Source organism: Dendrobates tinctorius, unplaced genomic scaffold (assembly GCF_039654945.1).
Source record: "Dendrobates tinctorius isolate UK_male_01 unplaced genomic scaffold, ASM3965494v1 ptg000104l, whole genome shotgun sequence".
In the NCBI taxonomy this organism is placed as follows: domain Eukaryota; kingdom Metazoa; phylum Chordata; class Amphibia; order Anura; family Dendrobatidae; genus Dendrobates; species Dendrobates tinctorius.
This window is the reverse complement of record NW_027361772.1, coordinates 16300755-16314713: the sequence shown is the minus strand read 5'-3', so window position 1 is coordinate 16314713 and position 13959 is coordinate 16300755. Positions and strand designations below refer to the sequence as shown.

General features: G+C 48.1%; 2 protein-coding genes across 4 annotated transcripts in view; one reads left to right on the top strand and one right to left on the bottom strand.

Moving 5' to 3' along the window:
• Positions 1–6341, bottom strand: part of ADAM9 (ADAM metallopeptidase domain 9) — a 109432-nt gene extending 103091 nt beyond the window's left edge. The window contains exon 1 of one of the 3 annotated variants that reach the window (XM_073588821.1): positions 5866–6341. In XM_073588821.1, coding sequence (XP_073444922.1) covers positions 5866–5935 — 70 coding nt within the window. In that variant the 5' untranslated portion in view covers positions 5936–6341. The remainder of the gene's footprint in view (positions 1–5865) is intronic. The other 2 variants (XM_073588822.1, XM_073588820.1) reach the window with 2 other exon arrangements.
• A 240-nt stretch (positions 6342–6581) lies between these two features.
• Positions 6582–13432, top strand: TM2D2 (TM2 domain containing 2). Its single transcript, XM_073588818.1, has 4 exons — positions 6582–6852; positions 9121–9208; positions 10410–10525; positions 12653–13432. Exons 1-4 carry the CDS (start codon positions 6674–6676, stop codon positions 12864–12866), a joined length of 597 nt encoding a protein of 198 aa, XP_073444919.1. The 5' UTR covers positions 6582–6673; the 3' UTR covers positions 12867–13432.
• Positions 13433–13959: the final 527 nt, after the last annotated feature.

Here is a 13959-nt window from a genome sequence, read left to right as displayed (position 1 = left end):
CTCCACACTAAATACATATTCAGGAGAGTTGGAATTAATTTATTGCAGGTCATAAGCAATTGATAAAGTATCTAAAATTATTCTTACTGAAAAAATGACCAAGTATGGGATTGAAAAGCTACTGTTAGGTGGATTCATAACTGGCTTAGTGATCGGACCCAAGAGTGGTCGTAAATGGCTGCACATCCAGTTGGAAGAATGTCTCAAGTGGGGTACCACAGGGCTCTGTCCTGGGCCCTGTATTGTTCAACATCTTTATCAACGATTTAGATGAAGGAATTGCGGGTAAACTGATTAAATTTGCTGATGACACAAAGCTAGGAGAGATAGCTAATACTAGAGAAGAGAGAGGATTCAAAAAGATATAAATAAACTGGAGCAGTGGGCAGCAACTAACAGAATGGTTTTTAACAGGGAAAAATGCAAAGTACTACATCTGCACAATAAAAATGAAAAAAAGCATATACAGAATGGGAGGAATAGGGCTAAGCAACAGCACATGTGAAAAAGACTTGGGTATACTAATAGATCACAGACTGAATAGGAGTCAACAGTGTGATGCAGCAGCAAAAAAGGCAAATGCAATTCTAGGATGTATTAACAGAAGCATACAGTCTAGATCACGTGAAGTCATTATTGCCCTCTACTCCTCTTTGGTCAGACTTCATCTGGAATACTGTGTCCAGCTTTGGGCACCACATTTTAGAAAAGACATCAACAAACTGGAGCAAGTACAGAAAAGAGCGACCAGGATGGTGAGCGGTATGCAAAGTATGTCCTATGAGGAACAGTTAGTGGATCTCGGAATGTTTAGCTTGCAAAAAAGAAGGCGAGGGGAGACTTAATAGCTGTCTACAAATATCTCAAGGGCTGTCACATTGTAGAAGGATCATCCTTATTCTCATTTGCACAAAGAAAGACGAGACGTAACGGAATGAAACTGAATGGGAGAAGACACAGATTAGATATTAGTAAAATCTTCTTGACAATGAAGGTGATCAATGAGTGGAACAGGCTGCCATAGAGGTGGCGAGTTCTCCTTCAATGGAAGTCTTCAGACAGAGGCTGGACAGACTGAGATGGTTTAGTGAGTCCTGCATTGAACAGGGGATTGTACACGATGATCCTGGAAGTTCCTTCCAACTCTAACCTTCTATGATTCTGTGATAATCTGGCACAAATATTTTATGGCAACTTCAGTGATAAAAGTGAGGAGATAACAGAAATAAGGGAGCAATAAACATCACTCACACTGCCAAGCTGCAGGAGGCAGAGCTTAGATACTCTGCGCTATGGCTGAGTTTGGGTCAGGAGAACCACGGCCGGTCTGTGGTCTTCTTGGACAATGAATGTAAGACATGTGAATCTGGCCTTACTGAAACTAGACGTCTCAGTAGATGGGCACCAACGGAGTCTAGAAATTCAATGCCAAGACCATCTTGTTTTTTTAATAGAAGTCTATCAAAGTTTCCGACTTCCACAGTTTCCTCTTCTGGCTAAAGATGCATTTATAATAATCTTGCAGTGTAAACAAGCTGCCGATCACCCGACGAAAGAGGAAAACGCTTGATCGTTAGGCGAGATGACTTGTAAGCTTTGCATAAAAAGGAAAAAAAAAAATCATAATTCTCGGCAGCACATCGATCTGTGCAATCAGAACTTGTGCTGCCAAGAACAACAACAGTCTTTGTGCATGGAACAATCAAGGTAACGATCGGTCTGAGCACATGGAAGTGCGGTCGGTCTGCGGTCTGTACACACTGGCTATTAAATTACCGCCGATCGGCAAACTTGTAGCCAATCGGAAGTTTTCATGCCGCAAGTCGTGCAGTGCTCCTTGTTGGGAATGAAGGTTCTTAGGACATGATCGGCGGCTGTTTAACAGCATTTTTAGGCAGAAGGATGATCGCTAATAAATCGTTCTGTGCACATAGCCCATCACTTTTCTCGGCAGCACATCGTTCCGTGTAAACAGACATATGCTGCCGAGAATAATCACACCTTATCCACACCAAAGGGTCAATTAGCGATCAACGTCCTATCTGAAAACTTTTTTTTTTTTAAGATAGGAAAGATGATCGCTAATAGACACTTTTTTGTGCCCAGGCTGTTCTTGTTCTCGGCAGCATATGTCCGTTTACACAGGATGATGTGCTGCCGAGAACAATGATTATTTCACCTGATGAGTGAGCGTGTTTAGCAGCCATAAGTTGTCATTGCCAAAAACAATGACAGACCATGCACACAGAGCAGTCACTGTTTTCGGCAGCGCGTCCTGTTTACACAAGACGAAGTGCGGCTGAAAACAATTGTTTTTTTTAAGGCTGCATTTACCCGGTACAATTATCTTCTGCCGATAACCGTGCAGGCTAAACTGGCTACGAATCACCCAACAAACGAGCAAAATGCTCATTCAATAGGTGAAATGGTTCTTAAGCGTTATTATCGGCAGCACATCATCCCGTGTAAACAGACATAAGCTGCCGAGAACAATGATGGCCTATGCGAGCAGTACAATTTATTAGTTATATATCATTTTTAGGTCGTTCATTGTGCAGCAAAAATTGTTTTTTTTTTTTAGTCCTCCGGGGGACTCATCTGATCGTGCACATACTGTACATATACACACATACTGCAATACTGGAGTGCATAGCTGTGCCAAGGATCACATGCGCACCCGGACTGTGACGCGCAGTTATGTCAGGGTGTGCGAAGGTTTAAAGGAGTCAAGATAAAATTAGATTAGAAAAACATGGTTGTGCCACATTTTTTTAATTCTGGACAATCCCTATAAGTATTGAATAAGCTTGACTAAATACTGAAGGTGTGAACGTGGCCTAATAATAATTAGCAAATACCTCCAATTAGAAATGTAGTATAGTTCTTCTGATTCACTATGTCGCTTAGCCCAATGTGCGGGTCATTGCAATAGCTTAGGTATCCATGGTTACAGCTGCCAACAACTAACTGTCACTATATGAATGGTCATAACAATGGATACCTAAGCTACTGCAATGCCCTGCACATGGGGCAAGTGACAGAGTGAATCAGAAGAACTATACGACATTTCTAAATGGAGGTATTCCCTGATATTATCACATCTACCACACGCTGGGATAGGATCTTAGAGATGGGAATACTCCTTCATGGCCGGCATTGTTTGTCCTTTTCCAGAAGATTTCATTACCAGCATAACCGGTGAGTTCTCCTCACCTTTCTCTCACATTTGTGTTGGTTGGCTCCAGCGCAAATTCTGTCCAAAAAGCAGGAACATTGGCCCTCAACGCCGCGGTATTTTGTTTTGCTTTTTTCCTAGTAAAATAAAGGACACTGATGGAAACCTGATGGGCCGCAGTAGAGTCAGCATCAGGCGCCGTTATGTGGTGTCCTTCATGTACGGGGTCCGGCTCGGCCGTCATCTTCCTGTCATGAGAAGTTACAGTATTTGTCTGTCTCTGTCACAGGAGGAGGATTTTTCCCAACAAAGGCTCCTTTTCCACAACAGCAATCAGAGACCTTGAAAAGCACCAGGAACCCATGAAGGAAATAAGAGAAAATGCCGTGCTAGTCATCACAAAAAACCAGAACAACCAGTAACTGGACCGAAAAGCGTGGATGGCACAAGTCAGTGACACCGGAACTACGAGGAGAGAAGTACCAGGTTTATCATTCAGTCCCCTTACCCCCAGGTATATACCATCCGGCACCTCACCCCCAATGTATAGCATCTGGCCCCGATGCCGTCCTCATCCGGGGTACAACATCCGGCCCCACTGGCGCCCCCAGGGGTACAACATCCGGCCCCACTGGCGCCCCCAGGGGTACAACATCCGGCCCCACTGGCGCCCCCAGGGGTACAACATCCGGCCCCACTGCTGCCCCCAGGGGTACAACATCCGGCCCCACTGCCGCCCCCAGGGGTACAACATCCGGCCCCACTGCTGCCCCCAGGGGTACAACATCCGGCCCCACTGCCGCCCCCAGGGGTACAACATCCGGCCCCACTGCTGCCCCCAGGGGTACAACATCCGGCCCCACTGGCGCCCCCAGGGGTACAACATCCGGCCCCACTGGCGCCCCCAGGGGTACAACATCCGGCCCCACTGCTGCCCCCAGGGGTACAACATCCGGCCCCACTGCCGCCCCCAGGGGTACAACATCCGGCCCCACTGCTGCCCCCAGGGGTACAACATCCGGCCCCACTGCTGCCCCCAGGGGTACAACATCCGGCCCCACTGCTGCCCCCAGGGGTACAACATCCGGCCCCACTGCTGCCCCCAGGGGTACAACATCCGGCCCCACTGCCGCCCCCAGGGGTACAACATCCGGCCCCACTGCCGCCCCCAGGGGTACAACAACCGGCCCCACTGCCGCTCGCACCTGGGGTACAACATCCGGCCCCACTGCCGCCCGCACCTGGAGTACAACATCCGATCCCACTGCCGCCCCCCAGGGGTACGACATCCAACCCCATTGTCACTCAAACCTGGGGAACTACATCCAGCCCCATTGTCGCCCACACCTGGGGTACAACATTCGGCCCCTTTGCACCCAGTGTATGACATCCGGCCCCATTTGTGCCCTCCCCTAGGGTTACGACATCGTGACACCTCTTGGTCCCCCGAGATACGATATCCGGAAGCCCCTTGACACCTCCACCCAGGGGTACAATATTCGGCGGCCCCTCGACCCCCCAGTGTATAACATCTGGCCCCTCGATCCCTGATGTATATCCTCCTGCCCCCCTAATGCCGTCTGTCTTTATTAACACGTGACACAATGGCCGGGGGTAAAGAGCTCACTGGTACCAGCGCGGTCCTGTAATAGAAGCCACCGGGGTAACAAGTTCAATCATGACATTTTTTCCTCCATCACCTGCGAGTGATGTTATTGAGAAGTAGAAGGAACCACAGCAACTCAAAGTAGAGACCCCGTAACATTACAAAGTGGGGGGCACAAGTGCTGAGGAGCAGGGGGCAACTGCAGAGTCCAGACCTCCTCTGTTATTAACACCAACACTGCGCTGCACTGGGAGCTTCATGCCGCCGTACATCACCAAGCACAATACCGACCATCGGATGGAGTGGTGTAAAGCCGCCACCGCTGGACTCTGGAGGAGACGAGTCCTGTGCAGTGACGGATCACACGTCTCTCTCTGGGACGCCATCACAGCTCCCGTAGGTGCCATGTGGGTCACAATAGTTTATTTTATGAGGACGTGCAGACACCGAATGAATGGAGACGATGCCAGAGATCCCGGCCACGTCAGGACATTCTGCAGAACAATTGTGTAATAGCAAATCCGTATCCGCCCGTACATGGCCGAATCCGCGCCCAAGCCCAGCTCTACAATATGACGCCAGAGGATACAATTACTCAGAGATCAGACTGACGGCCCTTCCGAAAAACCGGAGAAATTTATCTTCTCTTCCGAGAAATGTTTGAAAATGATTAACCATTTAACAACCAAAAGAAATGTAAAGCAAGTCCCGAAAATGGGACGAACGCTGCAAATAATAATAATAGTAAAAGCGATGACGACATGAACACGAGGCTCCGCAGCTGAGAAACTACAACTCTCAGCCGGACCCGAATACCGGGGGGTTGTAGGTCCAGGACATCTGGGGAATCTCGGTTTCTATCCACAGCTGAGGGTCTGTTACTCTTGCGCCCAGTCTTGGTTTTTAGGCTCCAGACTGATACAATGTTTCACAGCAGGTAAGTGTAAGAAATAACAAAAAAAACATAAAGGATCTTGTGGCACCAGGTGGTTTCCCAGCCTCTGAATAAAGAAACTCACTGACAGCAAGCAGAGATCTTACAAATGGTGAAGAATGGACGCAGACGATCTAGCGGAGGGCTTACCTGTGACCAGGGAGCAGCACAGCAGCAGGACAATCCCAGGGCACAGAGTGACTGCAGCAGCAGCAGCCATGACATGTACATGCAGAGTCCAGAGTGCTGCACTCTCCCTCCAGAGCTGCAATCACTGCACCCCGACCCCCAGAATGACCCCAGCCCCTGCTCTGCTTCCTACTGTGATAGCTGATCCCCCTCCCTAGTAGGTCCCAGGAGGACGATGATGATGATGATCCCGCCTCACTTCTCCCATGTACACACTGCACTCAACCCAGCTGATCACTCGCTGACCTCAACCTAGCCAGTGCGCATGCGCCACCCGGTTTTGTCACTGTCCCCTCCATCGGCTGCCTGTTTGGCCAGCGCCATCTGCTGTTCTTCCTGTGAAACGCCATCCACATGACGTTTCTATAGTCAGTATTACGGCACCATTAATAATTTTCTAAGTATCCTGTATAAGAGTCATAATAACTATTAATGACACACAATAATCTATATGAGCCTTATAGCAGATAATACTAACACTAATTAAGGCTTTTGTCATTAGTAGTAAATGTGGTGGCTTCTCGACGTCTGAATATATCAGGTATGTTTTCTATAATGTAGCCATTTTCTTGTAGCCCGTTATGTATTGTTTCTTATAGTGAAAACGAATAAAAAATGGCGCCTTAAGTGGCGACAAAGAGCAACTGCCGTGACGTGACGTAAGAAAGACGTCATTTCCGCTAAAGTCACGTGTCTGCTCTGTGATTGGCCGCCTGGAGGGCTGGCGGAAGAAGCTGGTTAGAGGCTGGCAGGTCGCTGCAGGAGGAGGATGGGGTGGCTGCGGCCCCCGGTGGGCTACCTGCTGCTGGGAGGGCAGGGGCTGCTCCTCACCTTCTCCCTCATCGCCACACAGAATAGCACCACCCCCGCCACTTCTCCTGAGCCGAGCAGCACCCCGGCCCCCGAGCTGAGAGACCCCCGGGGACCCCTCGTGTTGTGCGAGTACTTGTGAGTAGAGCAGACCCAGACTCCTACAGACTTCACACAGCTGAGGGTCTGCTACAGTGTTCACAGAGGATTGTCTGCCCTGTGTGCAAAGGACATGTAAACTCAGCCTTCAGAAATGGCCCCTCTGCGCAGGCGCCATTCCCTGAGAGGAGGAATATTTCCATCCATAGACAACAAGCAGAGATGGGGGGGGACTGCACTGATTACTGAGGAAGAGGCGGGGGACTGCACTGATTACTGAGGAAGAGGCGGGGGACTGCACTGATCACTGAGGAAGAGACGGGGGACTGCACTGATTACTGAGGAAGAGGCGGGGGACTGCACTGATCACTGAGGAAGAGACGGGGGACTGCACTGATCACTGAGGAAGAGACGGGGGACTGCACTGATCACTGAGGAAGAGACGGGGGACTGCACTGATCACTGAGGAAGAGACGGGGGACTGCACTGATCACTGAGGAAGAGACGGGGGACTGCACTGATTACTGAGGAAGAGGCGGGGGACTGCACTGATCACTGAGGAAGAGGCGGGGGACTGCACTGATTACTGAGGAAGAGACGGGGGACTGCACTGATCACTGAGGAAGAGACGGGGGACTGCACTGATCACTGAGGAAGAGACGGGGGACTGCACTGATTACTGAGGAAGAGGCGGGGGACTGCACTGATCACTGAGGAAGAGGCGGGGGACTGCACTGATCACTGAGGAAGAGGCGGGGGACTGCACTGATTACTGAGGAAGAGACGGGGGACTGCACTGATTACTGAGGAAGAGGCGGGGGACTGCACTGATTACTGAGGAAGAGACGGGGGACTGCACTGATTACTGAGGAAGAGGCGGGGGACTGCACTGATTACTGAGGAAGAGGCGGGGGACTGCACTGATCACTGAGGAAGAAGAGGCGGGGGACTGCACTGATCACTGAGGAAGAAGAGGCGGGGGACTGCACTGATTACTGAGGAAGAAGAGGCGGGGGACTGCACTGATTACTGAGGAAGAGACGGGGGACTGCACTGATTACTGAGGAAGAAGAGACGGGGGACTGCACTGATTACTGAGGAAGAGACGGGGGACTGCACTGATTACTGAGGAAGAGACGGGGACTGCACTGATTACTGAGGAAGAGACGGGGACTGCACTGATTACTGAGGAAGAGACGGGGGGACTGCACTGATTACTGAGGAAGAGATGGGGGACTGCACTGATTACTGAGGAAGAGATGGGGGACTGCACTGATTACTGAGGAAGAGGCGGGGGACTGCAGTGATTACTGAGGAAGAAGTGGAGGGGGGACTGCAGTGATTACTGAGGAAGAAGTGGAGGGGGGACTGCAGCGATTACTGAGGAAGAAGTGGAGGGGGGACTGCAGCGATTACTGAGGAAGAAGTGGAGGGGGGACTGCAGCGATTACTGAGGAAGAAGTGGAGGGGGGACTGCAGCGATTACTGAGGAAGAAGTGGAGGGGGGACTGCAGCGATTACTGAGGAAGAAGTGGAGGGGGGACTGCAGCGATTACTGAGGAAGAAGTGGAGGGGGGACTGCAGCGATTACTGAGGAAGAAGTGGAGGGGGGACTGCAGCGATTACTGAGGAAGAAGTGGAGGGGGGACTGCAGCGATTACTGAGGAAGAAGTGGAGGGGGGACTGCAGCGATTACTGAGGAAGAAGTGGAGGGGGGACTGCAGCGATTGCTGAGGAAGAAGTGGAGGGGGGACTGCAGCGATTGCTGAGGAAGAAGTGGAGGGGGGACTGCAGCGATTGCTGAGGAAGAAGTGGAGGGGGGACTGCACCGATTGCTGAGGAAGAAGTGGAGGGGGGACTGCAGTGATTACAGAGGTGGAGGGGGGAGTGCAGTGATTACTGAGGAAGAAGTGGAGGGGGGACTGCACTGATTACTGTGCCAGTGTTGGTGGGGAAGGACTGCAGTGACTTCTGAGGTGGTGGTCGGGTGGATTGCAGTGATTTCTGAGGCGGTGGTCGGGTGGACTGCAGTGACTTCTGTGGTGGTGGGGGTGAGGAACTGCAGTGAATACTGTGGTGGTGGCTCTGAGGAAGGACTGCAGAGATGACTCCTGGGTCAGTAGTGACATACGGCCAGGCTCGCTCATCCATGGTTGCACTACAAGTGCCGGACATTATTATAGATTTGTCCTTTGCTCTCTGGTTGCTGCCGCTTGTGGTTGATGTTTCCTGACTTGCGGCTGCTCCAGTCTCTAACACTTTTTTTTTCTTTTTACATAATGTTATATTTTGATTTCTGCTTCACAGGCCTGAAGAGTTTATAGACTGCGACGATCCAGTAGACCACACCGGAAATGTGTCCGTCCAGCAGGACCTCGGCTACGGCTGCACCAAGGTACGGCCAGTGATACAATGTATCGTCCAGCTATGATCATGACCCCTCCTGGACGGTGGACATACTGGTACGTCCTATGCCAGGTCTCCATGTATGGTAAAGCTCAGGATCTGACCTCACACTGTACCCTGCCCCGTGTTACACAGCCGGCATCTGCCTGTAAAAGCAGCAACCAGAGCTTGCTCCGATCATTGCTGTTTAACCATTTAAATGCTGCTGTTGAGGTCCAGATTGCAGGGTATCAGGGCGGTTAGGGTCCTGCTGAAGGGACCTCATGGCCGCCATACCAGCCCATGTATGAGAAGCTCAGCCTGGGGCTTACTAGCAGACTATATACTGCAATATATAAGTAGGGCAGGATATAGAGCATGTGATCAATCAAGTCAGAGGTTCCAGTCTCCTAAGAGACTAAAAAAAATATTAAATTTTGTACCCCCTGCCCCGTCATATCCATAAACTTCAATTTATCAAAAAATAAATAAATTATCCAGTGCTGTGAATGCTGAAAAGAGAGAAAATCAAACCACCAGAATCACCCTAAACAAGTCATCAGAAGGTTATCACTATACACATCGCCACACACAAAAAAAGCCCGGGCTCCCCAGATCCATCCCTGGAAAAACAAGTTCCAGATGTCAGAAAATGGCGGCACAGACCACTTTTTAAGTTTGTTTTTAATTTTTTTTAGATTTACAATTTTCTACGCTTTTAAATAAAATAAAAAATAAACTATACAAGTTTGGTTTTATTGACCCGGAGAATCCTGTTAGAAGGCAAATTTTACTGCTGCGCGAATGCCGTAAAAACCAAATAAATTTTTTATTTATTTTTTTTTAAAACTGTCGGAATGAAGGTATTTTTCATCATTTCACCTCGCTTGGCGTTTTCTCCCGTTTGCCAGTAAAATAAGTGGTGTCATTCAAAGCAACATCTCGTTCCGCAAGAAAAATAAACCCGCACGCAGTGACGTCGATAGAGAAATGGAAAAAGTTATGTCTCTTGGAAGAAGAGGAGGAAAAAATGAAAATTGGCCGCATCCTTGTTTCCAGCCTTACCGGTGGTTCCCGACATTGGTTGGATGGGCTGTATACTGTATACATGGGCGGTATACATGTCCAGTACTTTATCTGATGACACGGTTGTATACATATTCCGAATACATACATAGTATTAATAATTCTGCCTTTCTCTTTTGTCGCAGTTCGGGGGGCAGGCGTACGCCGACGTTGAGCACACAAAGGTATTGTGCCGAGCGTTGAATGGCATCGAGTGCGCCGGACCTCGTACGTTCCAACGGGGGAACAAGCCCTGCATCAAGTATGTGACCTCATGTTTCTGGTTATTCCTTGTGGAAGTATATGATATAAAGGGGGTTCTGATCTGTGACTGCAGACGCCTGCTAAAAAGATTCAGCGGTATTGCCGGTGAGAGCGGCGGAGGTCGCGTAACCGCTAGTTTGCAATTTGCATCTCCCAGTCGCGTTCCGACTAGACGTACGCAGTGTCTCGCAATATAAGTGGATTTGATTTGTGAAGCAATTATGTTACCAGCCGCTATATTGGAGACACCCATCGAGTAGCGGTCACATCTCAGAAATTCATCATTATGTAGGAGTATTGACCGATGCGGGCCGGACGTCTTCTCTCCTAGATGAAGAAAGCCCGTTCTACCTGATCCCAGAGCTGTTCCTTTAGATTGAACCCTGTTTTGATTTTCACTTTTTGCAGTTTCATTATTTTTCCTCCCTTTCTTCCAATAGCCATCGCCATATGAGAGCTGGTTTATATTGCTGGACAAGTTGTAGTTTTGACTAACACCGATGGGTTTTACAAGCTGGGACCTGCCCTGTGTGGAGCGGACTACGCTCCTGGAACCAATCCTTCACTACATGACCCTTGTAGCATGGTGCACTGTCCTGCTGAAAGTCTACTTTTTTTTACGGTCTTTTTTTATCATCAATAGGGGGCAGTATTGTTTTATATATTGATAGAAAAACACTAATGATGAGCGAGCGTGCTGAGAAAAGGTGTTATCTGAGCATGCTTGAATGCTAACCAAGTGTCTTCGGTGTGCGCGAAACATATGGTCGAGTCCCCGCAGCTGCATGTCCTGTTTGTTAGGCAATCCCGGCATGTGTTGTGACTGTCTAACATCTGTGAGACATGCAGCCGCAGGGACTCAAACATATTATTCGAACACTCGATTAGCACCGCAGCATGTGCAGATAACACTTTATCCGAGCTCATCACTAACTACAATCTAAAATTCTAAATTATTCATCCTGCAACACACAATCCCTCATGCCACACGGTGGGCAGAAAAATAAAAAACAGTTGTAACTCCTAGAAGAGGAGGAAAGCGCGGAAGCTGAAAGCCCTCTATTCCTTATCCCTTTAACCCTTTTCATGACCTTGCAATTTTCTGTGATTTTTTTTTTTTTTTTTTTTTTTCTCCGTGATCTGGGGCTGGGTGAGGGCTTATTCTTCGCACCATTCGTGGATGTTTTAATTGATACCATTTTGGAGGAGATACAATGTTTTGAACACCTTATTGCAATGTTGCGGTTGACAAAAAAGTGTAATTCTGCAACTTTTCTTCAATATTTTTTCCTTGTTAAATCAGTTTATGTGGTTTTATATTTTGATAGATCGGACATTTCTGAACGCAGTGGTACCAAATATGTGTATTTGTTTTGTTTTTTATTGGGGCAATAGGGGGGTGATTTCAACTTTTTTTTTCATATTTTTAAAAACTTTTTTCACTCTTTTTACGGGCTTCAGTAGTCCTCTTAGGCCAGTTTCATACGTCAGTGGCTCCGGTACGTGTTGTGACAGTTTTCTCATGTACCGGAGACACTGCCCCACATAGACACATTCTAATGAATGTGTCTATTCAGATGTCAGCGTGTTTTCACGGACCGTGTGCAAAATACGCTGACATGTCCGTTTTTGTGTAACAGCACGGATCACATGGACCCATACAAGTCAATGGGTCCGTGTAAACACGTACCGCACACGGATGGCATCCGTGTGCGTTTTTAGGAGTCATAAGGTTAATATTAAAACCAATTATTTCACCACACGGACAGCACACAGATGGTACACACGGACATACGGATAGCACACGGATCACACACGGATGGCCTACGGAATTATCTGGACGTGTGAAACCGCCCTTAGGGAACTTAAAGCTACGATCGTCTGACTGCCTTTGCTACACAATCATACCTGCGGGAGTGCTGCAGAAAAATGTCACCATGCGCTGCCAGTCCCAGTGCAGATACAACTGATCAGTGGAAAAACCTGTAATGTTATTATCTGGAGACCGAAAACTTATTCTCCAGAGTGACGTACCACTTTATCTTCCCAATGTTTAACACTTTTTGTTGAAGCGTCATTCTAGGAAACTTTTTATTAATGTCTTGTTTTTTCTGTCCTCTAACAGATACACCGGTCATTATTTCATTACCACTTTACTCTACTCGTTCTTCCTTGGATGTTTTGGAGTTGATCGCTTCTGCCTAGGACATACTGGCACTGCTGTAGGTAAACTCCTCACCCTGGGAGGACTGGGCATCTGGTGGTTCGTAGATCTTATCCTTCTCATCACCGGAGGATTAATGCCAAGTGACAACAGCAACTGGTGCACCATCTACTGACCGTATCCTCCTAGCAGAAGGGTTTTATTGCACTGCAGCCATAGACTTGTACTCAGATCCCGCTCATGAGGCGTATGGGTGTCTCATCACTGCTGACGCACCGTTTGGTGTCATTATTTCATTTTATGACTACACAAGGATGATCGGTTACCTCTGAAATGACTAAGAACTAGTTATGAGCAAACATGCTGGGATAAGGTGTTATCTGAGCATGCTCGTGTGCTAACCGAGTGACTTCGACGTACTCGAACATTATGTTTGAGTCCCCGCGTCTGCATATCTCGCGGCTGTTAGACCGCCAAAACACATACAGGGATTGCCTAACAAACAGACAATCCCTGCATGTGTTGCATCTGTTGAACAGCCAGAGGGACTCGAACATATTTTTCGAGCACGCCGAAGACCCTTGCTCAGATAACACCTTATCCCAGCACGTCCGCTCATCACTACTAAGAACGTGTTGAATCGTTGCCTCATTTAGTCTCGTTTGTAAGATAAAAAGCTGTAAATAAGTTATAAATGCTGATGATCCGTTACTATAATAAAATAAGGAATTGTACAACGTAGCCTGCGTGTGTAATATACGGCTAGTAGATCCTAAACACCTGTAGTCACTGTGCTATAAAACATAGCTGGCAGTCCTGATGAAGAATACACTGGAGTAAACCATGCTATAAATTCATTAAGAAGCATTCACTTGTCAACGAATTTTGCTCATTCTTCAGCCGCTATGCACCATCACGAGAAATGTTTTTGTCGATCGTGCTGGTTCTGAGCAGGCCTGATGACATGCCAACAGGTTTCACAAGTTAGATTGATAACTTTTTTTTTTCACTGCAAAGCCAATGAGAGAATTGACTTTAAAATCTGCTCGCATCTCCAGCTAGGGAAAGTGTCTTCCAAAACGTTGCTGTGCTCGCATCCAATCGTTTCTCCCATTAACTTTGCATTAATAAGAAAAAAAATGCCAAATCTGACTTTTGAACTGCAAGAGTTGGAAACTCGCCCTGTTGGCATCTTCTCATCAGGGGCTGCACAGCTGAGGTGATCAAGGCAATGTTTTTGTTGATCCTATCTAGCCAGAGATGAAAGC